At 45.0% G+C, this 25,622-nt stretch overlaps 1 protein-coding gene across 5 annotated transcripts in view; it reads left to right on the top strand.

Moving 5' to 3' along the window:
* The window catches only part of CCM2 (CCM2 scaffold protein), a 90,373-nt gene that overhangs the window by 54,732 nt on the left and 10,019 nt on the right, over positions 1–25,622 (top strand). For 2 of the 5 annotated variants that reach the window (XM_073334891.1, XM_073334893.1), the window contains exons 2-9: positions 6,203–6,376; positions 7,646–7,729; positions 8,235–8,418; positions 10,074–10,210; positions 12,227–12,362; positions 13,622–13,679; positions 14,259–14,397; positions 16,263–16,401. In XM_073334891.1, the coding sequence (XP_073190992.1) occupies positions 6,203–6,376; positions 7,646–7,729; positions 8,235–8,418; positions 10,074–10,210; positions 12,227–12,362; positions 13,622–13,679; positions 14,259–14,397; positions 16,263–16,401 (1,051 nt within the window). Of the gene's footprint in view, positions 1–6,199; positions 6,377–7,645; positions 7,730–8,234; positions 8,419–10,073; positions 10,211–12,226; positions 12,363–13,621; positions 13,680–14,258; positions 14,398–16,262; positions 16,402–24,819; positions 24,906–25,622 lie in introns of all 5 variants that reach the window. The other 3 variants (XM_073334890.1, XM_073334892.1, XR_012157670.1) reach the window with 2 other exon arrangements.

The raw sequence follows: 25,622 nt of genomic DNA, 5'->3' as shown, positions 1-25,622 counted from the left end.
TGCTTATGATATGGATATGACCTAACTAAGATGTACTTTATGCAAGATAGCTCATGTAAGATATAATTGGAAAGGTTATGATTTACTGAATGTGATTATCCAATTTGTATGCCTGTATCATTTCTGTATCTGGAGTTAGGAATATTGACTATTTATCTGTATTTCAAATATGTTACTTTGGGTGTCACCCCCAACTAGTCCTTCAGATACAACAATGGAGAAACCAGACAGGGCTAATGGCCCATTAGCAAAGATAATGGACTGTGAAAGAGCTTAGACTTCCCGTGGATGCTCCAGACAGCCTAGGAGTAATGGCTGCCACAGCCCTGCAGAGACATGGATCTGAGTCACCTGGTGCTGAACCTACCCCTTGGAATGCTAGTGTTCTTCCACTGGGAGATGAAGGGTTCTCACCATACACAAGAGCGATATAAGGCAGGGGAGTGACATTCTCGTGGTTCTCCTCTGCCTCCCCACCCAAAGAGACACTGAAAAACACCTGGAAGTAAGAACTGAACTGAGGGGAGAGGGTTGAACCCAGACTGGGAGGGCATCCAGTCTGTGAGTGGAATTACCTGAAGTCTCAAGCTGCAGGCCAGGGCAGCTGCCTTTCAAGACTTTCTGTAATCTACCTGTGACAATAGTTAGGGTGAGAAGTTACATTTTGTAACCTGTTTCTTTAGTGAATCAAATTTAATCTGTTTTGTTCGGTTTGCTACCCCTTTAACCACTTAAAATCTGCCTTTTATAGTTGTTAAACTTATTTCTTGTTTATAATATAACCCAGTTTGTGCAATTCATAATTGGGGGGAGGGGGTGTAAGAGGCTGTGCATACCTTCCTCCACATTGAGGGAGCAGGTGGATTTCATAATATGCCTTCTAAGTCTGTACAGGAGATGGACACCTGAGTGCTGGAGCAAGTCCTCAGAGCTGATCTCGGTGTCTTTGTCGTTCTGCAGTTGAGTGCGGCCTGACTCTGTGTGTGCTGGAGGAGGCTTATTAGCCTGGCTCAGCCAGAGAGGTAAAAAGGGTGCCCAGGCTGGCAGAACAGGTGGGCTCAGTGATACTCAACACATCAGGTGGCACCTTAAGAGGTCCAAACTGTCACACACATTCACCCCCGTGTTTGCTACTGTTGGGAAGAAAGAACAGGTTTGTGTGAATCCATTGAAGCAGACACGGTCTTGTATTTGTAACCTTTGTCCCTATTTCTCCTATCCCCTCCCTTTATATTTATCTTTCCATGGCATGTCCATGGAGAATACAAGCCCTTCAGGTCAGGGACTATATCATATCTTATGTCTGGATAGCACAATTTGGAGGCTGGTAAATAATATAAAACATGGACTTTCTATAATTGATCTGGGGGATGTTCTTTTAAATGATTTTGGATCTCTATGTGATTGTGTTAGGAAAGAGGTACTAAAACAAGTTAGTCTATCAGTCTAAAATGAAAAAAAGGAATATAATGAAGTCTACAGACGCTAACTTCCAGCACGGTTTGGTAATCTTAACCACAGACTGTGCACGTCAGAAAAACATGACAGACTGACTATATACGGTAAACATGACAAATTAGCGCAAGGGTCAAAGAAATAAGAGACAAAATCTGCAGCGTACAATCCTAACGACCATGGCTTCTGAGAAAAGAGGCTATGAAGCTGGACACTGCTTGTGTCAGACAAGTGGAGGAATGAACGAGCTAATGTTGCTGTAGCAAGATGTAAAGTGCTGTATAATAGTTTGCTCTGTCTCTGGTGCTGGAAGTGCTTTGGAGCACTCCTGTGATGTAGCTAAGCATTGATATTTGAGCTAATAATTTCTACTTCCACCTAGGGGTGTGTAGTGCTTGGCAGAAAAATAAGGGGAAAACCCAAGCCCTCCCCCTGTTTGTTCTTCCCATTTTAAAGGTGGAGAATCAGAAATTAAGTGACTTGCCCTAGGTATCCCAGGAAGGCCAAGCACTCAGAGGTCTACTGTTGGGAAACAAAGCTTCACTGCTGATTACCATACAACAAAACTGAAACCTCAGTTTGCTGAGCCAGTTGGAACTCATCTGACCTGCACTTTGAGGCAGAGGACAGAGGGAAGCCAGAGTGGAAAGCGTGTGCTGTTTCTGAGGCTTGGTCCACACTACAGACACAAGACGGCTTATGTTGAGCTAACTACGTCAGTGTCTACACTACAGCCTTGCTCCCAGTAATGCAAGTGCTGTACCACGCCGACATCATAACTCCACCGCCACGAGAGGCGTAGGGCCTCTGTCAGTGTAGTTAGGTGTAGACGCTGCCTTCCTTACTTTGGCTGTTGGCTCTCACTCTTGTCAAGATAAGAAAGCCAGCTTGTGGCTCTTGGCTTCCAGCTGCCCAGTCTCCCCTCCAAGCCAAGCTGCCACCCAGGCTCCTGCCTTGGGCTGCCGCCTGGGCTCCCCACTTGGAGCCCTGCAGTCCCCCCGGGGTTCTGGCTCTGTGCTGGGAGCATGGCAGCCAGACTCCAGGTGCAGATCTCCCCGCTGGAGGCAAGAAGCTCTGGCCAGCAGTCCCTCCACTCCTGGCAGGGAGCTGCACAGAGCTGAGAGCCCTGGCTGTCAGCCCCCATGTTGCCCCTCTTCAGTCAGTGGAAGTGCTCTTGGTGAATACGCACGCACGTCACTGACAGAAGGAGGGTAGTGTGGACATCAGCCAGCGCACTAATTACTGGGATGGCTGTAAGTTGACCTAACATAGGTTGATTTAAGATTGTAGTGTAGATATGCCCTGAACTGCAGACCTAACCAAATAACTTATTTGGTCTACACTAGGAACTTGCCTTAGCATAGCTACATCCCTCAGGGATTTGGAAAATCCACATTCTGAGAACGTAGCTTTGCCAACTTAACCCCTGGTGTAGACAGTGCTAGGTCTACAGAAGAATTCTTCCCTCGACCTAGCTACTGCCTCTCAAGGAAGTGGATTGCCTACACCAGTGGAAGAACCTCTCCCATTGGCATAGGTAGCGTCTACACTAAAGTGCCATAGCAGAGCAACTGCAGCTGTGCCGCTGTAACGTTTCCAGTGTAGACGTACCCTGAGAGAGGTCACAGATCAGAAGTTCTTCCCTTCTAATACAAACTACAGAAATGGACACTTGTGCTGGTGCAGACGCTAAGTGCTGCATTTATAAACTCCAGGACCGTTTGCTAAACATTTTAGTTAACAAGTTTTGTATATAAAGAAAAGGAGGACTTGTGGCACCTTAGAGACTAACCAATTTATTTGAGCATAAGCTTTCGTGAGCCACAGCTCACTTCATGGGATCTGTGTGCACCCAGTGCCTTGCTATCTGGCCTGTTGCGGTGTCGGTATTGAAAACTCAGCCATTGGACTGTGTGTTCAGGGAGACTTTCAAAAGCACCTCAGTGACATAGGAACCCAAGTCCAATTTTCAAACATGAATTAAAGGTTCTATTTGACTCCTTAAATTGGGGCTGTATTTACTTTGAAGACGCTTCTGCTTCCCTTCCTTTTTTTGCTAGATTAAAGCCTTTGTCGGTAGTAACTGAGATTACTAAAATTGACATGTATGTGTGTGTATTTTGCTGCTGAGAAGATTACAATATGGGTGAAATTACGGAACATGGGGGTGAGACTGTCTGTTCCTAGCAGTATATTGACTATATTCATGTCCTGATGTGTTAGATTTTTTTTCTTTCCTAAAGCAGTAACTTTCACAGTTTTTGTGCAGTTTATTTTTCGACTGGGTTCCTTCTCAAACTATTGATCTGAATTATTGGCTGGCACATTCATATTTTAATAGTGGCAACTCGGCAGAGAACACAAGAAGGAAGAAAACTAAATTTGATCATAAAAGCGTGTTGCTAACAGATGGTAGGAAGTTAAAGTGCCATCAGAGTCTGCAAAGCTATTTTGTAAAATAGCACTTCCTTACTTTGCATATCTTCTCACTGCATCTCTGAGGCAGAGCTGTTTACTTTATTGACAGAAACAACTCATTAGCCCTGCAGTGTGTTACAGCCTTGAAAGAACAAGCTGGTTTCTGTTCTGCTTTGCACATCTTCAGTGTAATTTAGGTAAGCTCTGATCACAGAGCCTCTGTTATCGTTAGTGACTTCAAAAAGCAGAAAGAACTCAGCTAGGTTGTTTTTTTCTTTCCAGACCCCAGATTGAACTTGCAGAACTACCTTCTGATATTTTCAAACCTCCGATTTCATAAGGAAACCGCTGAGAGCAGATAAATATTGAACCTCGTAATGTTAATTCTCTGATCTCATTAGGACCAATTCCTTACTGTCAATGTGAATCATAAAGTTCCATACTTCCTCATACAAATTTGAAGGGACACATTTTTTTCAATTGGATAATTACTTCTATAATAATTTTAGTGTATATATTTAGATACTTTGAAGGGGAAATGCATTAGTAATTTATCACTTTGAAGATAAGTGGTCAATCATGATAAAAAAAAATGCTGACTGATATCTAGCACTGTAAATTTATATTGTACTTTACAAATGAAAGGCAAGACCAAAAAAAAAAAAAAAAAACTAGGATGGGAAGGACATGGGACAACAATATAAGGTGTGAAGATTGAGAAGTTTAAAGTAGGAAGGATTCCTGGAAGAAATGGGTTAGGAGGAAAGTATGTTCTGAGTCTGTCTATGACTTGCTTCAAAATGCATTAATGAAACAGTTTGGCTGTGAAAGCCAGACACTAATGAGGTTTTGGTTCTGTTTGAGAACACAACCCCTCTTTGGTTGTTCCATAAATGTTATATACCATTATATGTTACCATTTATAAAATATAAGGTTTATATTTGTCATATTGTATGTAGCTCCATTCAGAATGTTGGTATGAATGATTGACTGTGAGGTTGCCATCTGTTATTGGGAAGATAATTTCTCCCATATTTGACTCTGACAGGGTAACTGATTTGGTGGATGAGGGGAATGCAGTGGACATATATACCTGCACTTCAGGAAGGCTTTTGACATAGTCCCACATGACATTCTGATAAATAATCTGGAGAAATGCAGCCTTGACAGAACTACCATTAAATGAATACATAATTGGTTAAACAACCACAAACAAAGAGTAATTATTAATGGAATGTTGTCAGATTGGAGGGAAGTTTCAAATGGGGTTCCACAGGGATCTGTTCTGGGTTCGGTGTGGTTTAACATCTTTATTAATGACCTGGATGTAGGTATAGAGAGCATACTGATCAAGTTTGCAGATGACACAAAGCTGGGGTGGTGGTGAGGGGTTTGCCAGTACTTTGGAGGATAGAGCTAAAATTCAGAGGGGGTTCACGGTGCAATGAAGTTTGAGAACCCCTGGACTAGGTGACCCTTGCAGTCCCTTCTAACCCTGTGGTTCTGTGATTGGCAATAAAGTCTTAGATTTGATCCAGAGCTTTAAAGCCACACCGTAATTTGCAACGAGGAGCTCTTGTGGCAATAGAGACTAACAAATTTATTTGGGCATAAGCTTTCGAGGGCTAGAGCCCACTTCATGGTCTGTCTTGTATTCATTCTGCCAATGGTTACGTCCTCATCTTGTAAGAGGACTGTGGGCAGTTCAGTAAACATTTATCCTGATCCCTTTTTTTGACTGTTGTGGAGTAGATAGGTATCCCTGCACAGAACTGTAGTGGTCAGTAAGGGGTGGGAGTGGGGGTGTGTGTCTGTCTGAGGGAGAAAGAGGTGCCTCTTGTTGGATGGAAACATACTCTGCACACTTGGGAGCAGCTTTTTGCAAAAGTGGAACATAGCCTTGACATGAACCAGGCCCCTTGAGAAGTGTTCACGGTTTGATGGTGGAATTATCATGGATTTCATGCAACACTGTGAAGTCAGTGGAGTAACTATAGCTTTATGCGTAAGTAACTGAGGGCTGGAGCAAGCTATTTATTTACACAGACTAATCCCATGCAGCCCATCAGGTGAATAATGAGCCCTTTCAGGAGAGAGACAGTGGCACTAAGAGCTGCAATGCACATAATCACTGCTCAACACAGTGAAACAGAGCGCACATGTTCCACTCTTGTACTGCTCCTGAATTCTAACTCCTTTAATTGCACAGTAGTTGATTCACCTCAAACTCTCTGCCTTGCTTTTAACAAGACTCCTTCATGTGTGCATTGATGCTACATCATGCCGAACATAACCCTAACTTGCCACTCTTTCTGTTTTTGCCAGCAGCCTGGAATAGTGTCCCCTTTCAAACGTGTCTTCCTAAAAGGTGAAAAGGGTCGGGATAAAAAGGCCCAGGAAAAGGTTACGGAAAGACGACCTCTTCATACAGTATTGCTCTCCTTGCCTGATCGAGTTGAACCGGACATATTGTTGAATGACTACATTGAAAAGGAAGTCAAGGTAACTCTTTTGGGGCTGGAGGGGGAACCGTCACTTTCATTCACCTTTAGTCTCCTCATCCTGTCCAATTCGTGGCCATGTTCAGTAAATGATTTGGTCAATTACGTTGCTGCAATGCACATTGCAGAATAGGATCCTCAGCGTCAAACTGCGTTTGCCATCCTGCCTGAATTCACTCGCGCAGCTCTCCGCGCTTTCTCTCCGCCTCTCTTCAAGGGGGAAAGATGCTCACATGTCCGTAAATTGTGGTGTTCGATGTCTCTCTCGGTGCGCATTGTAGCTCCTCAGCGATGAGTGCAGTGGGCACAGGAAACGCAAAGGAGCACAGCAGCCTCGTTCCAGTGGCTCCCCCTTCATTTTAGGGTGAAGTTCAATATTTCAAATCCCTAGGGAGACTCCTCTGGCTGACTTAATAGATTGCGTGTGCGTGTCCCTTTACGTGATCTCAGCACTCTTAATACAAGACTTTTCTCTGCAGCTCCTGCCATCTGGAACAGCCCTCTTGTGTATTTCCTCCTCATCAGCTGTCTGCTCTGACATTTCAGCTGAAAACGATCTATTTTTGGTCACTAGTTAATTCTGTAACTATATTTAACTCATGTAAAGCCTTTGGGATACAGCCTGTATGAAAGATGCTAAATAGAATATTGTATAATCTGATCATACAAAAATCTAGTTGGAAGGAAGTTGATGCTTCGCTGGAGAATGACAGCTGTCGGTAATGTTTTGCTAGATCAGTGGTTTTCAAATGGGGGTACATGAGTTCTCATTGAGGGGTATGTTAGAAAAATCCTATAATGGCAGACAACCTATTTTATTTAGTAAGACTTGGCAATCTAATCATAGGGTCATACTATACCTATCTCATGTGGGGGTACGTGGCAGACTACATTATTCGGGAAGGGTTATGGAGCCTAAAAAGTTTGAAAATCTCTGTGCTAGATTATGCTCCACTAGACTTAAATGCTCACCCTTTGACCAGGTGAAAGAGGCAGAATTTCAGCTCCTAGAAGCCAGCCATGTAAATAGCAACCACCCTGTGTAGCTTCATCAATTGTCTTCTGTCTTGAGTGGGTTTCAGGTGACTACTAAAGGTGGCATTGAGGCAACAGCCAGCCAGTATTTCTCTCCAGACCGGGCTTAAGAAGTTATTTCCAACTATGTATTTTTCTTTCAATTTACCCCAATTTCTGTGAGTACAGATGGAAGGATTTCAATGTGTAGGTTTATATATTACATGGTAATGGACCTTTTTTTTTTCCTTCCCAGTATTTAGGCCAACTAACATCCATCCCAGGGTACCTGAATCCCTCCAGTCGTACTGAAATATTGCATTTAATAGACAATGCAAAGGTGGGTACCAGTCCATTCCAGTACTGTATCCCAAACCCTTGCTGAATGAACTATACAGTTGCTACTGTTCTTATTCAATATTTGCATGTAGGACCGTCGATATGGATGGTGCTGGGCAGAGAGGTTAAAGTCTTGATCCTTGTTCTGAGAAGCCTTGCAGCCCAAGAACTAGGATGCGATGGAATGCAGGGGTAGATGTAGATGACTGAAGTCACAAGAGTGGAGGGAGAAGCTTAAGCAAAGAGGGTTATTGTGGGATTGTTTGAAATGCATAGTATGTATCATGTTGGTGCCTATTCTCAAAGGATCTTAGTCCTTGTGTTTTAATAGTGAAGGTGATTTGTACGTGACCAATTATCAGGAGCCCAGAAAATCTGAACTGGAGATGGGTGGTCTGTGGGTGTTCCCCTCCTCCTCGGGGAGATGTATTGCCATTGTGATCACCTGGGGATAATGAAACAGGAAATTATTCTACCTTTTTTTATGAAAGCTTTTTTGTTTGCAGAGGGCACATCAGCTCCCAGGGCAGCTGACCCAGGAACATGATGCTGTGATTAGTCTGTCTGCCTACAACGTCAAGCTGGTGTGGCGGGATGGAGAGGATATCATTCTCAGGGTCCCCATCCATGACATCGCATCGGTGTCATACATCCGTGATGACTCCTCACACCTGGTAGTGCTGAAAACAGGTAGGTTGTGGCCAGAACAGGGATTGTAATGCAGGTTTCATTTGTTCTCCGATTTTGGAGTCCAAGGGCCTGAGTCTCATTTACACTAAGTTCTTTTTACACCACTCTGGTAACGTAAAGGGACCTTAAAGTGAACATACGTCATGCTTACGCCCAATTTAAGGCTCTTAGGTCTCAGATCGGCTTAGTGAAGTGGGAACAGCCATTCATTTTCCCTGTGCATGTGAACAAGATATTTCATCAGTTTAGAAGTACCAGTAAGTTTGGATAGAACTGGTGTTTTGTTTGTTTTTTTCTTTAACGTAGGAGCATAAGGCTGGAAGGGATTTCCTGCTGTCACAGTCAACCCTGTCATATAATCCCATTCATAAACTAGTTAACTGTTTGCCTCCCACTACTCCTGTTAGAAGGCTGTTTTGAAAGGTTTCCGTTTGTATCAACTATAGCAATGTGTCCTGCAGGTGTCACTCCCTAGAAGTGCTCACTTTGCGGATGTGGAAAATGTGCTCTATTTAGTGCACTTCAGTTAGAATCGACCTACCCATATCCCAGGTTTCATTTAGCATTAAGGAGAAATGCGCGCAATGCATGTCCATTCTGGATCTGCATGCGAGACTGCTGTAAAAGTCAGGAACTGCTCAGGAATCTCTCCGTCAGGTCTGGTTAAGACATTTAAACCTGTCTTTTGGTATAATTATTTCTGGGAGCTGTTACTTTTTCTTCCTGGTGAATCTAATGGCAGTGATTTGTTGTTTGACAGTGATAGATAATGTAGAGAATAAATGAATAACTCCACGATGAGGCTGTAACTCTACTGGTGGTTCTTGTAGCTGCCTAAACCACAACTTCACATACATGAAGTTGTCGGAACCCTTCATTGGAATAAGAGCCTCATAATTCAAACATTTTCTGTTTTGTATAGTGCATGGATGTGAGGTTGGGATCCATGCTCAACACTGGCTACTGCTGCTCCACAAGAGGAAGCTTTCTTCTTCTTGCCATTGACTGTTGCCTTCCTTCTCTGGCCGCTTTGCAGTCCCCATAGCCTGACGGAGTTGGCTCCAGGTTTAATTCACTCAACCTTCCTTGCACTCTTACAAGACACTTTACTGTAAGCGCATGATATAAAGGGGCTTAGGAAGCTGTGGAATTATTCCTCCGTTCTCACAGTGTAATGGTCCAGTTAAGCTCAGCTACAGCTGACATGAAAAATAGTCGAAGCAGCTTAGCCCATCTACCATACTTGGCTGATCCGAATTGAAATTTCTTATGAAATACAGGAATGGGTAATACAGTGGCAAAACTTGAACGGTTTACACTTTTCAACAGTCAAAATCTGATTTGCTCTGAATGGACTGAATTGCCAAACGGACAAGTTGGTTGCCAGACTCTAGAATGAGAATGGGGAACTGATCTGTGTCGCCATCTCAGACCTATTCCTAAAGATGGAGGAAATACTGGCAAATCAAAGGCTGCACGCATGAGGGGATAGTGCATTTGAAAAGTAAACTCATTCTGTCCTAAACAATGGGAATCCAATTAGGATAGCAGCTGGCCACATGCAATGCATAGGTCTGCATCAGTGAGCTAATTACTTCCATATCCCCTCTTCTCCTTTCCTCTCACTATTCATTAATCGCTTCTCTACTTCTCAGCTCAGGACCCTGGGATTTCCCCAAGCCAGAGTCTTTGTGCAGAAAGCTCCAAAGCACTTACTTCAGGATCGCTGTCCGAGAGTGGAGTGGTGCCTGTCGAAGCTTGTTGTTTGGTGGTCCTGGCTACAGAGAACAAAGTAAGACTTAATTACCTTGTAGATCAGGGGTTTCAAACATGCGGCCCGTGGAGTTATTTCCTGAGGCCCACCATAGGCGCCGACTCCACCGGCAGCCAAGCTCCCGTCCCTCCCAACCCTCCCTCCCCCGAGTGCACTGCGTCTCCACTCCTCTGCCTACCTCCAAGCGCTTCCTGCCACCAAACAGCTGTTTGGCAGCACTTAGGACTTTCCAGGAGGAGTGGGGATGTGGTATGCTCAGGGGAGGAGGTGGAGAAGAGGCAGGGCTGGGGCGGGAATTTGGGGAAGGGCTTGGAATGAGGGTGGGAAGAGGCAGGGCGGGGCCTCATGGAAGGGGTGGAGTGGGGGTGGGTCTGTGGGTAGAGGGGGGGCTTTAACTGAAGTAATTCTAAAAGTAAATGCGTGTTTTGTCATTTGAGTGAGGTGCATTATTGAGTGTTAATATTTTATTAAAACCCCTCTTCGCCTTACAGTTTTAAAAAAGTTAATACATTAACTTTTAATAGCTGGCTGTGTTACTCTTCATTTTCATTTTTGACTATACTTTTGTATTGTTGTCTGTAAAGGTTTCAGTGATGCGGCCCTCGGGCCAATGTACTAGTCCTCATGTGGCCCTTGTGGTGATTTGAGTTTGAGATCCCTGTTGTAGATCCAGATAGTCTTAATTTTGTGTCCTGATATTGTAACTTCAGTCAAGATCCTATGGAACAATAGCTCTTTGGTTTGCTTTGATGCTGCTACCTGTGAAATTGAGTAGCAGGAAGCTGATGGGCTGCATGGGATTATTCTGTGTAAATAAGTAGCTTGCTCCCGCCCTCAGTTACTTACACATAAAGCTATAGTTACTCCACAGACGTCACAGGGGTTGCTGCAGACTGCGCAGTATAACATAAGATCAGAATCCATCCCGATGTGAACCGTAAGGTGCTCCTGTAATAGCTTGAGATGGGTAAGCTTGGCACGCAAGAAAAGTAGTATACAACGTAGTTATTCAATGAATTATTAAGGCTTCATCAGTGTGTTAGGCACTGTACAAATAAGGAGATATGGTCCCCATCTCAAGCGTCACAATCTAACTCGAATGCACTAGAGAAGAGCTCTTTCTTGCGTATGCTGTCTGCTGCCCAGCTCACACTTCTGCAGTCAGGAATCTGGGAAAGCAGCTGCTTGGCTCCTGCATCCTTACAGTGCTGCTGAGCTTGCTGCTAAGGGGGTGTAATGATAAGCAGTCAGATTGTTCTCTCATAGTCTCCTCCTGCCCAGGAAAAAGAGAGGGTGAGCAACAGCCACAACATGAATCCACTACCTAAAGGGCCTCCTTTGTCTTAAACTCTGTTATTTGTACTGTTGCCAAAAGGATGCTAGTGCCTTGCAGAGGGGCACAGGTTGCTGCCCTCAAACATTTACCGTCTAAGGTGACATGTGACAGATGTGGCAAGGTAGCTGCAATCCCAGTGGGCTGAGGGGGAGAGTAGGACAAGGTAATAGAAATAAGACCATAAGGTACTTAGTCAGGGGTACCTGAATATTCAGATTTTGTTTTCAATATACCCCACATTCCTATCATCAAATGGCCTCAGGTTAGATCTGTGAAACAAAGATGATGAGTGTATCTGGGTTGCAGGAAATCTGTCAGTCTTTATGGATTGGAGACAACCATGGGGTATAAAATAAGAGAACTGGGCACACGTGGCTGTGCTCACATTCGGGGGTTTCTTCTTTACCAAGCCTTTTTACTAGCATAGGTACTGAAATCCCCTGAACAGCCTCCTTGGGTCTGCAGTGTCTTGAGTAGTCAGTCCAGTGGCTGCGGTAGGAGGCACCCCCAGTTCTGGAACCATGGGGTTCTCTCTCTGTGATGTAGTGCCCTTATAAATACAGGTGATGCAGATAAATACACCTGTGCTCCCTGTGGTGCAGCTCCTTTGGGGGATGAAGAAGAGCAAGTGCTGTCTCTTTTGAAGGCATCTTGCACCGTAACCTCCCTGTCGGACCCTTCTTTCTCTCCCTCCCCAGGTAACTGCAGAGGAACTCTGCTCACTTCTCAGCCAGGTCTTCCAGATCGTTTACACGGAGTCCACAATAGACTTCTTAGATAGAGCAATATTTGATGGGGCCTCAACACCAACGCGCCATATGTCCCTACACAGTGGTATGTCAAGCACCATTTCCTTTCACCCTTAGGAAGAATCTCCGCCCCCCCTCCCCCCACACACGCGCTCTCTCTCTCTCACAACCCAGGCTTGTTCTGCCTCAGGCTCTCACCCTAACCGCAGCACTTGGTGTAGCAATACCCTTTGCTTCCCTTCCCTGTTCATGCTCCAGGTTCTATGACAGAGAAACTGGATCCAAACAGAGGCCCAGGTCTTAATAATCATAGGCCTCCCTGAGGCCCTGTCTTACCACAAAATGTATTGTGAACTGCGAGTGGGCGATGCATCTCAAATGCCACCAGCTTTGTGATAGCTGCGGCCCTGATCTAACCTTTGTGTGGAGTTGAATGGCCCAAAGAACCCTCCTCCCTAAAAAAACAAACAAACAAAAAACAAGGAGTCCTTGTGGCACCTTAGAGACTAACATTTATTTGGGCATAAGCTTTTGTGGGCTAGAACCCACTTCATCAGATGCATGGAGTGGAAAATACAGGAGCAGGTATAAATACATGAAAAGATGGGAGTTGCCTTGCCAAGCGTTGCAGGGTTTGGTTCCTGGGTTGGAGTTTTTATTGCAACGCAACACAAAAAGTGGCAATTCTTCAACAGAAAAAACTACATTACAAAAGTTATTTTTCCTCCCTTGGTATCCTGCTGTTAATTGAATTGTCTCGTTAGACTGACCTCACACTTGGTAAGGCAACTCCCATCTTTTCATGTATTTATACCTGCTCCTGTATTTTCCACTCCATGCATCTGATGAAGTGGGTTCTAGCCCACAAAAGCTTAAGCCCAAATAAATGTGTTAGTCTCTAAGGTGCCACAAGGACTCCTTGTTGTTTTTGCTGATACAGACTAACACGGCTACCACTCTGAAACCTGTCTCCTCCCTGATCATCATCATAATTTGGAGTTGTCACTTTCCCATAGCTAAGGGGCAAGGAAGGCTTTAGGAGATTGAAACACGGTAGCTGTCCTGCATCTTTCCACAGATGTTCTGTATTTTGTTTCCTTTTTAATCAGTGGAGGCAGTTTATTAAAGTGGTGCTTTGCAATTCTGCATTGTACAGCTCTTGACCTCCTGCTACTGTCTTAAGTGACAGAAGACTTCCCTCACGACCCCTGTCCTGTATGTCTTATTTTTCATACTCTAGCCCTGGACGCTTAGATTGGAACTATACGTGTCCACGACCAACAGGTTAGGAAATAGGCAGCATTCGTGACTGTAAATCTCTTGACTGGATTATCTTCCTTGCAGATGACTCTTCAGCAAAAGTGGACATTAAAGAATCTTACGAAACAGAAGCAAGCACTTTGTAAGTTGATAGTACTCACTGTGGAAGGGGGTGGTTTGGCTTCGATGGATGATACCTTATTTAGATAGCCATGACATCGGGTTCACAGTCTAAAAGGGGGAACTTTTACAATACATACACTGAATGTCTTTTGGTAATTACAGCTGGAATACTGAACAGTGATATCGCTGTCTATATAGCTCTCTGTCCCTGCCTGCTCAAATTCCCTTGCTTTGTAGCTACATTAGTACAGTATTCCAGAGAAGTCCATAGAATATGCTTCCCTCCCATGTAGCGGTTGAGTACAAGAGTTACGAGGCAACTCTTCCCTCTGAGCTGGCTAAATTTCGTGGCGTCCTAACACCTTATCCAAGTTTCCAGGATCCTTCCAATACAAGAAGACAGCCTCATCTAAAATGAAAAGGAGTACTTGTGGCACCTTAGAGATTAACAAATTTATTTGAGCATAAGCTTTTGTGAGCTACATCTCACTTCATTGGATGCATAAAATGAGTTTCCCCAGGATACCCTTCCAATGTGTCTCTTTGCTAGACATTAATGGAGCTCTCAAGATGGCTCACAGATCCACTTGCATTTCAGCTCCTTTCCGGAATCCTTGGATACAGGTGGCAACTCGCCTTCTTCCTTCTCCACGCCTCAGTCTCCACATGTTAAGACGGTCAGTGAAAGCGAGCTGAGCACCACGGCAACGGAGCTGCTGCAGGACTACATGATGACGGTAGGAATGTCTGCGCTGTTTGTTCGTAGCAAAGAGTGGCCATGCGTGCAAGGTGACGGGATCTCTTTACGGTAGTGTCAGCCAGGCCAGCATTCTTGGGAATGCAGCTATGCCCTTAGCGTGAAGTCAGAACCCCATGGCAAGCTCTGACCGCGGGTCAGAAACACAGCACCGGTCCTATAAATGACCTTGGTTTGTTTTCTCTCATACAACACTGCTTCATGGTCACTTAGGAACTGTAGGGATTCGGGTCAGATGCCATCAAGCTAATTTCCACTTGGAGCCTAAATGGGGTTTGAACATAAGCGGGCTCTGGAGGTAAATGGTTTGAGCACAGTTTCCCCGGGGCTACTCCCTCCCTCCTTCTAGCAAAGGCTCTCGTGAATGGGAACAGTCTTAAATAAAAATTCTCTGATTCCTGTGACGCACAATGCTTAAGTGGTGATGCTGCCAGAATGGGTAGGACCTTAGAGCATGCTATTAAATTGACATTTGGAACACTATTGTAAGAGCAATCACTGAAGTTGGTCCCTGAATTAGTAGGGTTAGGAATAACCTAAGAAGGATTTAAACAAAGCGTATTAATTGGTTGCCTCCTTTCTGAGAGTCCCTGTGTGAGCAGTGGGGTTTTTCCCCTACAAACTAGGTACAGTTTGCAAAATATGAATCGCTGTTGCTGTTAGGACCTGTACACAGCAGGAGACTGACACTCGGAGCGCAGCTCCTGGCTGCGGTTGCCTGTGGTATTGCTCTCTGGCTGAGTCCTCTGGAGTGCATCTGGCTGTCGCCATGGCCTGCCGCTGCCTCCTCCTTTCTGGGGGATACACTGAGCAGTCCTGAGTGGAACCTGTAGGAGAACACTGCTGCCAGCCAGAGGACTCTGATGTTTGTTTGGGAAGGTGGGTGCACGAGAGCTGTTTCTGCTGGGTTTTGGTGAAGTCAGAGGGATATTGGTGGCTTTGCAAAGACAGATGGGCAAAGTCTCAAGACCCCCACCCTGCTACTTGGGCCTCAGCTCCTGTTTCTTAAACACCCACTTATAGTCAGCCTAAACACTCATTAGCTTGAGCTCATAAGAATGGCCAGACTGGGTCAAACTAAAGGTCTATCAAGCCCAGTAACCTGTCCTCTGAGAGTGGCCAATGGCAGGTGCCCCAAAGGGAATGAAGAGACAGGTTATCATAAAGTGATCCATGCCCTGTCACCCAATCCCAGCTTCTGGCAAACAGAGGCTAGGGACATCATTCCCGCCCATCCTGGCTAATAGCCATTGTTGGACCTATCTAGCTCCCTTTTGAACCCCGTTATAGTATTGGCCTTCACAACACCCTCTGGCAAGGAGTTTGAGAGGTTGACAGTGCATGGCATGAAAAAATACTTTCCTGTGTTTGTGTTAAACCTGTTTCCTATTAATTTCATTTGGTGGCCCCTTGTTCTTGTATTATCAAAAGGAGTAAATAAGACTTCCTTATTTACTTTCTCTATACCACTCGTGATTTTATAGACTTCTATCATATCCCCCCTTAGTCGCCTCTTTTCCAAGCTGAAAAGTCCCAGTCTCATTAATCTCCCATTTTAGGGAGCTCCATATGAGGAAACAGCATTTCTAGGTTAACCCGTGCCACTAGGGGGTGGATTTCTTACAATATTGTCTCCCTTTGCCAACGAGGACATGGGCTATGTCATTAATGTGATTAAACAGTCAGTTTATGTTTGGGGAGTGTCAGTCCCTGCTTTGTCCACCACTAAGTGACCCTTACTTGCTGTATTTAACAGAGCCCATTGAATGTTTTGTTCCTCACAAGCCATGGCTTCTCCACTATTAGAAATAAGGTTGAATCATGCCTTGTGCTTCTTCTCCTTAGCTAAGAACCAAACTCTCTTCCCAAGAGATCCAGCAGTTTGCAATGCTCCTGCACGAATATCGCAATGGGGCTTCAATACACGAATTCTGCATCAACCTGAGACAACTCTATGGGGACAGTAGGAAATTCCTGTTACTAGGTAAGTTTCAGCTGAGATGGAGTAACATAAAGATTACAGACCTGGGAGGGAGAAGAAAGATGGCCTGTGGGGATCAGACTCTCATCCTGAGCCCCTTGAGGCAAGTTGCTTCTGGGGTTGCTGTCAAGTCCAAGGGAATCATGCGCAGGCCTTTTCAGAAGTATGATCTGATGCAGGATCCTGGGGGCGGCGGAGGAGTCTGGAAGATACAACCTTCCTTCCCCTCCCAAGACTTGGGTTTGATATGCTAGACTACTACAGTAAAGCTGCAAATGCTTTGTGGTTCTTGCTCACTTTGGTTTAGTAATGTTCACTGACATCAGTAGTCTTCAAAGTTCAATGTGAACTTGTCTTTCTCTTGCTTTCCCCATTGATCAGAAGTGCAATGGGAGAAGTCTGTAGCCAGCTGGTGATGATCCTATGCTGTACACGCTGGCCCCCAGCAGTTCAGTGAAAAAGTGGTGATCAAGCTTAGTTCCTCCTGCTCCAAAGTACAGGTTTCTACCATGTGAACTATGGGTGGGATGTTTTGCTGGTAGCAGTACAGGGTCTATGACACACATTTGAACAGTTCTGATGTGATTCTGTTGAGGGCAGTGGGGCCACATGCAGATCAGCCTGTCCCTATTAAAATGATGCCTTGGGAATGGATCCAGAGCAATGTTTCTGTGAAACATTTTTAAAATTCCTTCAGAAAGCTGGTTTACATTCAGATGTCCCCTTGCATTGTCTTCAACCGAAACACTGCACCATTGTTCACCGGACAGTGAACGGACTACTTAATTTTCATTATTCAAGCTAAAAGAAATGCAGACATAAATGATGAGTAGCAAACTGCATTGTCAAAATTATTTGAATTTTAATAATCCAAGCGTGGTGTTAATCAGACATTTAGTCCTGCCTCAGCTGCTGTAGACTGCCTTAGCATCATTAAAATCGGTAGAGTAAGGCTCCAGCGACATCAGCTGGAGATCCGACTTCTTGTTTTTTAAAAAATGTGTGTTTTAACCTGACGGAGCCATTGGAGACCGTCTGGGCCATGTCATGCCCTTGTCACCTTAGTGTGCGTCGTTTTCATTAATGTCTGTGTAGCTCTAGGAATAACGTTGGTTCTGCTAATGAATAAACAGAGGAAGTAAAAGAGCATAACTTCCCTTCCGTTGGTCCAACAGAAATAGCATCTAAAAATGTCTTGGTAATGTGAAGTCGGTATATTTTTAAAGCTAGATATTTAGGATCCAAGGACTTTGCCCTCCCTCTGTGTTGGTCTACGCCTTTAAGTCAATCTGGAAACTGAAGCTGGTGCAGAGCTCAGCAGCAGCCATGTGTCTTGGAGAGCCCATGTGTCTTGGAGAGCCTATGACACCAGTGCTCTGGGACCCACACTGGCTGCCTGCCAAGTTCCAGGTGGAGGTTGCTGGGGAAAGAGTTTTTGACCCATAAAGCCTTGAGCAAGTTGGGTCCTGCTTGTCTGAGACATCGCCTCTCCCCGTGTGATACTGTCCCAGTTCCAGTCAGTGGAGGTGCAGGAGTGGGAGCCCCTCAGTATACAAGCAACAGCTGCTGGCAGAGAGTTGTGTGAGGGGCAGTCAATACAGGAAGTCAGGCTAGATGATCCAGCAGTGCCTTCTGGCTTTAAACTCTATGTAGCTGAATGCTCTCTTTTTCAAGTGCTGGTCCCTACACACATTCCATGGTGAGTACACATTTGCTCCATGCACCTGAGGCTGGAGAATTTTGAAAGCAGTGTCCTTTGGTCTGCACATTACACCCTGGCTCACCTCATGCCTCTGAGTGAGGAGGTAAAGGGCAAGGTGGACTTGACCACCTCTCCTCCAGTTCCTTCTCAATGCTACTTGGCCCAGGTTGTAACCTCCAGTGTCCCAAGCTTCAGCTTTCTCCTTTACCTGAATATAGTTAATATTGGTAAATAGTTTTTATAATTCTAGAGCTTTACGTTTTTTATGTGATAGTGTTAGGAGTTTATAGATAGATAATTCCCCCAGCCGGTACCCTGTGTGTGGACTGAACTATGCCCAGGACCCCAGGCTTCAAAATTGGTGCTTCCTGCCTGGTCAATGACGACCACCACCGCTGCTTGTACTGCCTTGGGGAAGCCACATCGCAGCGAGGTGCGGTGTCTGCCATTCGTTCCCCAGCCATACACGGGAAGGGCAGGAAGTTTACCTTAGGAAGCACATAATGGAAAAGGCCATGAGGCCACAATCTGACTCAGACTGGGGGACCCCCCTATACATTGGCCTAACTCAGCAAGGAGCGCGCCTGGGGAGTCTGCCCCACAGATCCCTCGGTAGGGTCTTGTCAGGAGACCAGGGAGCATTCTCATAAGCTTCTGGTACCACTTCCCTCAAACCCCAGGATCCACCAATGAAGACCGATCACCGAGAGCTTCGGTTAGCCATGGTTCTGTCTTTGTCTTCAACAGCAGTGACACATACTGTCTCTACTGCGGCTCTGGCCTATCTGGGCACATCAAAGATATATACCCCCTGAAGCTGCAGATATTTCTCTCATTCTAGACAATATTCTTTCCCTAAATACAGCTGGTTTGTCTCTCAGCTCCTTACAGGTCCACTTGGCAGCAGTAAGTGCACACCATCCACCTTCGCAGGGCTACTCGAGCTTCGCGAACCCACTCACCTGCAGATTCGGGAAAGGCCTAGTCAGAACCTTTCCGCCTGGACAAAAAAGTCTATTCCTCAGTGGGGCTTGAACCTTGTTCTCTCAGTACTCACTAAGCCTCCATTTGAATCATTAGCTTCTTGATCCATGTCTCCCCTATCCATGAAGGTTGCATTGCTGGTAGCCATCACCTCACCCAGGAGGGTTGGTGAGCTTGGAGTACTGATGGCAGATCCTCCTTACACTATATTCCATAAGGACAAAGTTTCATCACTGTGGGGGTGAATTTAGGGTGTACATATAGTCTCAAGAGTTTCGCCTGAACCAGTCTATCCACTTACCTGTGTTCTTCCCAAAATCACACGCGTCTTCTGAACAGAGGAGGCTCCGTTCCCCTGACGTTCAGGGAGTCTTAGACTTTTACTTGTAGAGAACAAAACCAATCAGGAAGTCTCCTAGACAATTTGTTGCTGTGGTGGAAAGGTTCAGGGGTCAGGCTATAGACTCTCAAAGAACCTTAAAGTGGATCTCCAGCTGCATCTTACTCTATCAGTTGTCTAATCTTCCCCCTCCTCTTGGGGTAAGAGTTCATTCCACAAGAGCGCAAGCAACATCTTGGCATCGTTTCAACAGTTGCATTTACTTGATATCTGCAAGGCAGCTGTGTGGTGCTCAGTCCAGACATTGGTGAGACACTATGCCTTGGCACACAACTCCTCTGCATCTTTTGGAGTGGTAGTCCTTCATTCAGGTCTGCCATCTACTACTTCGCACCTTCTGCCAATTGAGTGCTGCTTTTTCATCACTCACAATGGAATACACATAAGGACCAGCACTTGAAAAAGAGAAAGTTACTTACTCACAGACTTTAAGGCCAGAAGGGATCATCGTGATCATCTAGTTTGACCTCTTGCACATTGCAGGCACAGAACCTCACCCACACCTGTAATAGACCCCTAACCTCTGGCTGAGTTACTGAAGTCCTCAGATCATGGTTTAAAGACTTCAAGTGACAGAGAATTCACCATTTAAACTAGTTGAAACCTGCAATTGACCTTAGCTTACCTTATGGTAACTGGAAGTTCTTGAGATGTGTGGTCCCTGTGTGTATTCCACTACCCGCCCTGCTTCCCCTCTGTTTTGGATCTTCTCTGATTCATGGTAAAGAAGGAACTGGGGAGGCAGTCAGTCCACTCTGCCCTGTATCTCCTTGGTCAGAGTCTTGAGGTGAGCCAGGGCACGTATGTGAACCAATGGATGCTGCTTTCAAAATCCTCCAGGTCTGGGCACATGCGTACTCAATGGAATACAGATTGGAACCACACATTTTGAAGAGCCCCCAGTTACTATAAGGTAAGTAACTTTCTCTTCCCCCAACATCTGACATAGCCTTAATTTGTAGATTCTGCAAGGCCCATCTCTTTGCCCAGCTTTTGGGTTTGGAAGGGCATAAAAGGACTGGTGTTTGGGTCTCTAGTCCATCTCTGGGTAGCTATGTTCTGGGTCTGAGATGAGGAGCAGCTGTTGGTTCAATGTATTATGTGACTGTGTTTTTTAACCCTATGCAATGACCTTTATCCTAGGCTCCAGGGAACTTTAGAGCCCAAGGACCTTTTGAGGATCTGGGCCTATGGGCATTATAAATAAAAACAAATACATTTAAAATGGGTCAGATGTGGAGGATAAATTTACAGGAATGCAATGCTTAGTATACTCAAGAAAGAGCGGTGTGACATTTGTTCTCTTTTGCTGGGTTCCAACCTCAATTTCAAGTGGCTTCTGTTACCTTTTGTTCTTACTGTGCCCGGAAGTGAAGTCAATTAGAAAAATTAATGGTTTGACTCCTAATCCCCAGCACCTCTTGCCTGTTTAATCAATGTCTGCAACTCATTTGCATTTAAGTTGGATGTTAGCAAACCTATTGGCTGGAGAAAGTCCTTGTCCTTTAAAACGTTGGGAGTGATTTGATATTGTTTGGACAGCATCATTGAAGGCCAGATCCTGCTTGCCGTTACTATCCGAGTACTCCTGTGGTCTGTGAGTGTTAGAAAACATTTTCTAGTGCAAACAAGGAGTTGGAAAGAACAGTTTGGCGCCATAAAAATATGCTGACAAGACACACAGCTACCACCAGCTGCATACTTAGATCACTGAAGACTGTTCCTTCACCATAGCCTTTACTAGATACCCCATCGTTATGTGGCTAAGCTCTCTTTAGTTTTGTGTTTTTGTGTATGTTTTAGGAGTGAAATTAGAGGTCATAAAAAGTGTCTGATAGACCAAACCACAGAACCGGTACAGCACAGGAAGTGGCAGCTTCCCTCATGCTGCCTACCAAAGTGCCTCCATTCTGATCTCTAGAGATGGGGCAGTTCAGTCTCCAAAAGCCATTTTAACCTTTGGCTTCTCTGAAACCTGTCCTGCAAGAGGATGAAGGGAGGCCACTGGTGGTGTTTATGATATGGATGCCCATTTTCTGGACTGACACCCCTCACGCAGCCCACTGAACAGCCCTGGATGGTAATGACTTAAGCTGCCACTGATCTAGGTCATAGTCAAATTGGTGAAATGCTCTATAGCTCATTACCAGTCCAGTCCCCCGTGGCAGATATTCAACTGGAGATCTGTCTTTGTTTTCAAAGTCTGTCTTTTCTTTGCACCAAAAAAATGGCAAGAATTACTCTATCCACATGATTACAAATGACTAGAGCTGTTATGAATACCTAGCACCAATGAAAATGGAAGTGGGTGGGGACTGGCAGGCCACTATATATTCCACTCAGTTCCTTGAATGTTGCATAAAGATTCCTGAGGAGTTCCAGACAGTCTAGGAGCATATTGCCAGAGGTGGTCTGTGGGTTGGTTCAAAATAGCCCAGCTGCTGAAGAGGGTATAATATCCCCTTATGGGTTAATGAATATCAGTGGGACTAAAATGAGAATGGACTGCAGGACTGAGCCCTGTGTTGAAAATGTAATGATCGATCTACCTGAGGTACTTGTATGGCCTGCATGACCATCGTGTCTGGGCCTTGTAATGTTTAACATACTTACCCTCACATCCCTCTGTGAGGCAGGGCAGTGCTACTACCCCCTGTTGTTCAGGCGGGGAACTGAGAACAGAGATGCTAAAGGCCAGATCCTCACTGGTATTTAGGCCTCTGACTCATGTTTAAATCAATGGGAGTTTGGCACCTAAATACCTTTGAGGATCTGGGCCTAAGTGGCTTGCCCACAGTCATTGAAGAAGTCTGTGTCAGAGCAGGGAATAGAACCTACATCACCAAAGCCCTAGGCTACTGCCCCGCCCACTGGATCATCCTTCCTGTGGTATGACAGCAGGGTTGGGGGGGAAGAGCCTTGCAACAAGGTACAACACCAGTAGGACTGGAACTCAACAGGCCTGCTGCTGTACCCATTGACTTCAAAAGGATCAGGGCTGGGCTCTTTTGCTCAGAGCTAGGAGGCAGGACCTTTATCTGCTCTGTTAAACAGACTTAGTTTAAATGAACCCTTCAGCGGCAGAAGGTTCTAATCCCTACATCTAATTACTGTTAGAGGGCTTTCCCTTCACCCTCTCCCCTGGTTCTCCTCACACAGACAGAAAGATAAGGAGTTGAGGCAGTCTTCAAGTGTGTGCTCATATATTACATTCCCACCATGCCCAGTAACACTCTAGCTGTATCCCTTATCTTTTCTCATTGTACTCAAAGCCCCATCTGGTTGTGGGAAATGCAACACACCGTCTTTGTTCATTGTTCTTCACACTTATTAGTATAAGATACAAGAGTATCAAAACGTCAAACCCAAAATTCTATCTCAGGCAGGCAAACAAGCCTATATACTAATACTTACAAAGAAGTGCTTTAAAGAATAATTAACAATCAGACAGGAAGCTGCCACCCTGCCATTTGAACAATGCACCATTGGACTCTGCTCCCACTGAACACTGGGACTTGTAAGGAAAGTTCTGTTTTTAGAACGAGTTTAATTTTACCTGGATTAAACGAGCTATTAAAAGAGAAACAACCCACATTCCTAACATATAGCATAGCACCTCTGAAAGTCTTGATTTCTATTGCTTTAAAATGACATCTGTGGCCTCAGTCTTGCAGGCAGAGATGCTTTGGCTCCTGGTGGGAAGCCTGTCGCTTTATTGTAGTCCCACTGCAAGACCACAGCCCCACTCATGGAATAGGGAAGTGAATGGTGACATATGTTCCTAGAAGCAGCTCTGAACCTTTTCCTCGATGTGCTTTAATCTGCATGTTGATGCTGTTAACGTATTAAGATCTGTAAAGCTGCACAATGTGTCTCAGTGCTGAGCAATCCTTTGGGCTTTTGGGCTTTATCTCCACTCTTTGTGTTCCTTCCACATCCATGGGAATGCACATGTGTTCTCCTGGCCACCAAAGGGAGCCCATGTTGTCTCCTGTGTGCAATGCTGCCTCACTGAGAACTACAAGGAAAACATTAATAGTTTGGGAGACGGGCAAGTATTCCGTGGCAGTGCATGCCAAGGCTGATGCAAAAACCATCCGGAAATCAGACCGCTCTACTGCGTGTTGCTGCTCTGCCAAAGTGAAGAAGAACAAAAAGCTTCCTACGGTTTGGATATAATTAGCTCCATAAATTAGATATTTATTAAAGATAGTTGAATAATAATTGATTATGTTAATAGATGGAAGTAAGGTAGTTAAACCCTAAGCCTAACAAAGTGTTAAGGAGGAGATATTTTAGGTGAAGCCCTACCGTGTCGTGCCATATACCTGCTGCTATGGTGAGAAATGAGATATATTAGAATTGGACAAAGTGCAAAGAAGGGCAACAAAAATGATTTTAGGGGTATGGAACAGCTTCCATCGGAGGAGAGATTAATAAGACTGGGACTGTTCAGCTTAGAAAAGAGACGGGGGGGGGGTGGGGTGGATATATCACATCACAACTAGCGTGGAAAAGCGAATAGGGAAGTGTTATTTATCCCTTCAGGTAATACAAGAACGAAAGGTCACCCAATGAAATTAATGGGCAGCAGGTTGAAAACAAACAAAAGGAAGTACGTCACACAATGCACAGTCAACCTGTGGAACTCGTTGTCAGAGAATGTTGTGTACAAATGGGTTGAAAACAGAATTAGATAAGTTCATGGCAGATGGGTCCATCGGTGGCTATTAGCATGGCCAGGGATGTAACCCCATGCTCTGAATGTCCCTAAATCTCTGACTGCCAGAGGTTGGGACTGGATGACAGGGGATGGATCACTCGATAATTGCCTGTTCTGTTCATCCCCTCTGAAGCTTCTGATACTGGCCACTGTCAGAAGACAGGATATCGGGCTAGGTGGCCCATTGGTGTGTCCCAGTATGGCTCTTCTTATGTTCTTAATTCTTCATGAGAAGTTTGGGTATGATTCTTGATCCTAGCCTTGACAGTCAGATTCTACCAAAAGGATCAATGCAGGATCATTAATAGATTCCAAGGCCAGAAGGGATCACTGTCATCATCTAGTCTGACGTTCTGTAGAACACAGGCCAGAGAACTTCCCCACAATAATTCCTAGAGCAGAGCTTTTAGAAATACATCCAGTCTGATCAGTGATGGTGAATCTACCATGACCTTTGGTAAAATGTTCCAATGGTTAATTACTCTTGCCGTGAAAAACTTATGCTTTATTTCTGGTGTGAATTTGACTAGCTTCAGTTTCCAGCCATTGGACTGTTATAACTTTCTCTGCTAGATTGAAGAGCCTATTATTAAATATTTGTTCCCCATGTAGATACTTACAGACTGTGATCAAGTCACCGCTCAACCTTCTCCTTGTGAAGCTAAATAGCTTGAGCTCTTTGAGTCTAACACTATAAGGCAAGTTTTCCAATCCTTTAATCATTCCCGTGTCTCTTCTCTGACCCCTCGCCAATTTATCAACATCCTTCTTGAATTGTGGACACCAGATCTGGACACTGTGTTCCAGCCGCAGTCGCGCCAGTGCCAAATACAGAGGTAGAATAACATCTCTGCTCCTAACCATAATCATCTAAAATGTGAAATCTCTTCCCTGTGAATAGTCTTCAGAAGCACGAACAGCCACTGAGGCTGCCAGAGCTGTTTGCTTTTAACTGTAAATTGCAGTTTTTTGGAGGGGTTAGGGAGGCTGCATGTGATGAGTAGGTCTGTCTCCCTCCTCCCACTGTTCTCTGTGTAACCTGCCAGATTCCCCTCCAACAGTGAGAGACCAAACTCAGAGAGACCTGTAATCATTCCACAGGATCCACAAGTAGTCTTGCAAATTACAGAGATGCCTTAAGGACCTGAGTGTGCCCCTTGGGAGGTTTGCTGCAGGATCGTGACCCTGAGGTGAACAAAATGGGGTTTCTCCTGCCAGGACCCAGGAGTTCATCAATATGTTCCTCCTTGCAAGATTTGCTTTCACCAGTGCCTACAGCAGAGCATTCCCCACACTGATCAGGCTGTTGGTGATGCTGTTAACTCTTGTCCATAAAATAAACAACCCCAAACTCTGGTCCTGGCTGGGGAAACTGCTTTGGAAATAGTCTTAAAATGCATGGACCTGGTTCAGTG

The sequence above is a fragment of the Lepidochelys kempii genome, chromosome 2 (assembly GCF_965140265.1).
Source record: "Lepidochelys kempii isolate rLepKem1 chromosome 2, rLepKem1.hap2, whole genome shotgun sequence".
Taxonomy (NCBI): Eukaryota; Metazoa; Chordata; order Testudines; family Cheloniidae; genus Lepidochelys; species Lepidochelys kempii.
This window is presented reverse-complemented; position numbering and strand designations above follow the sequence as displayed.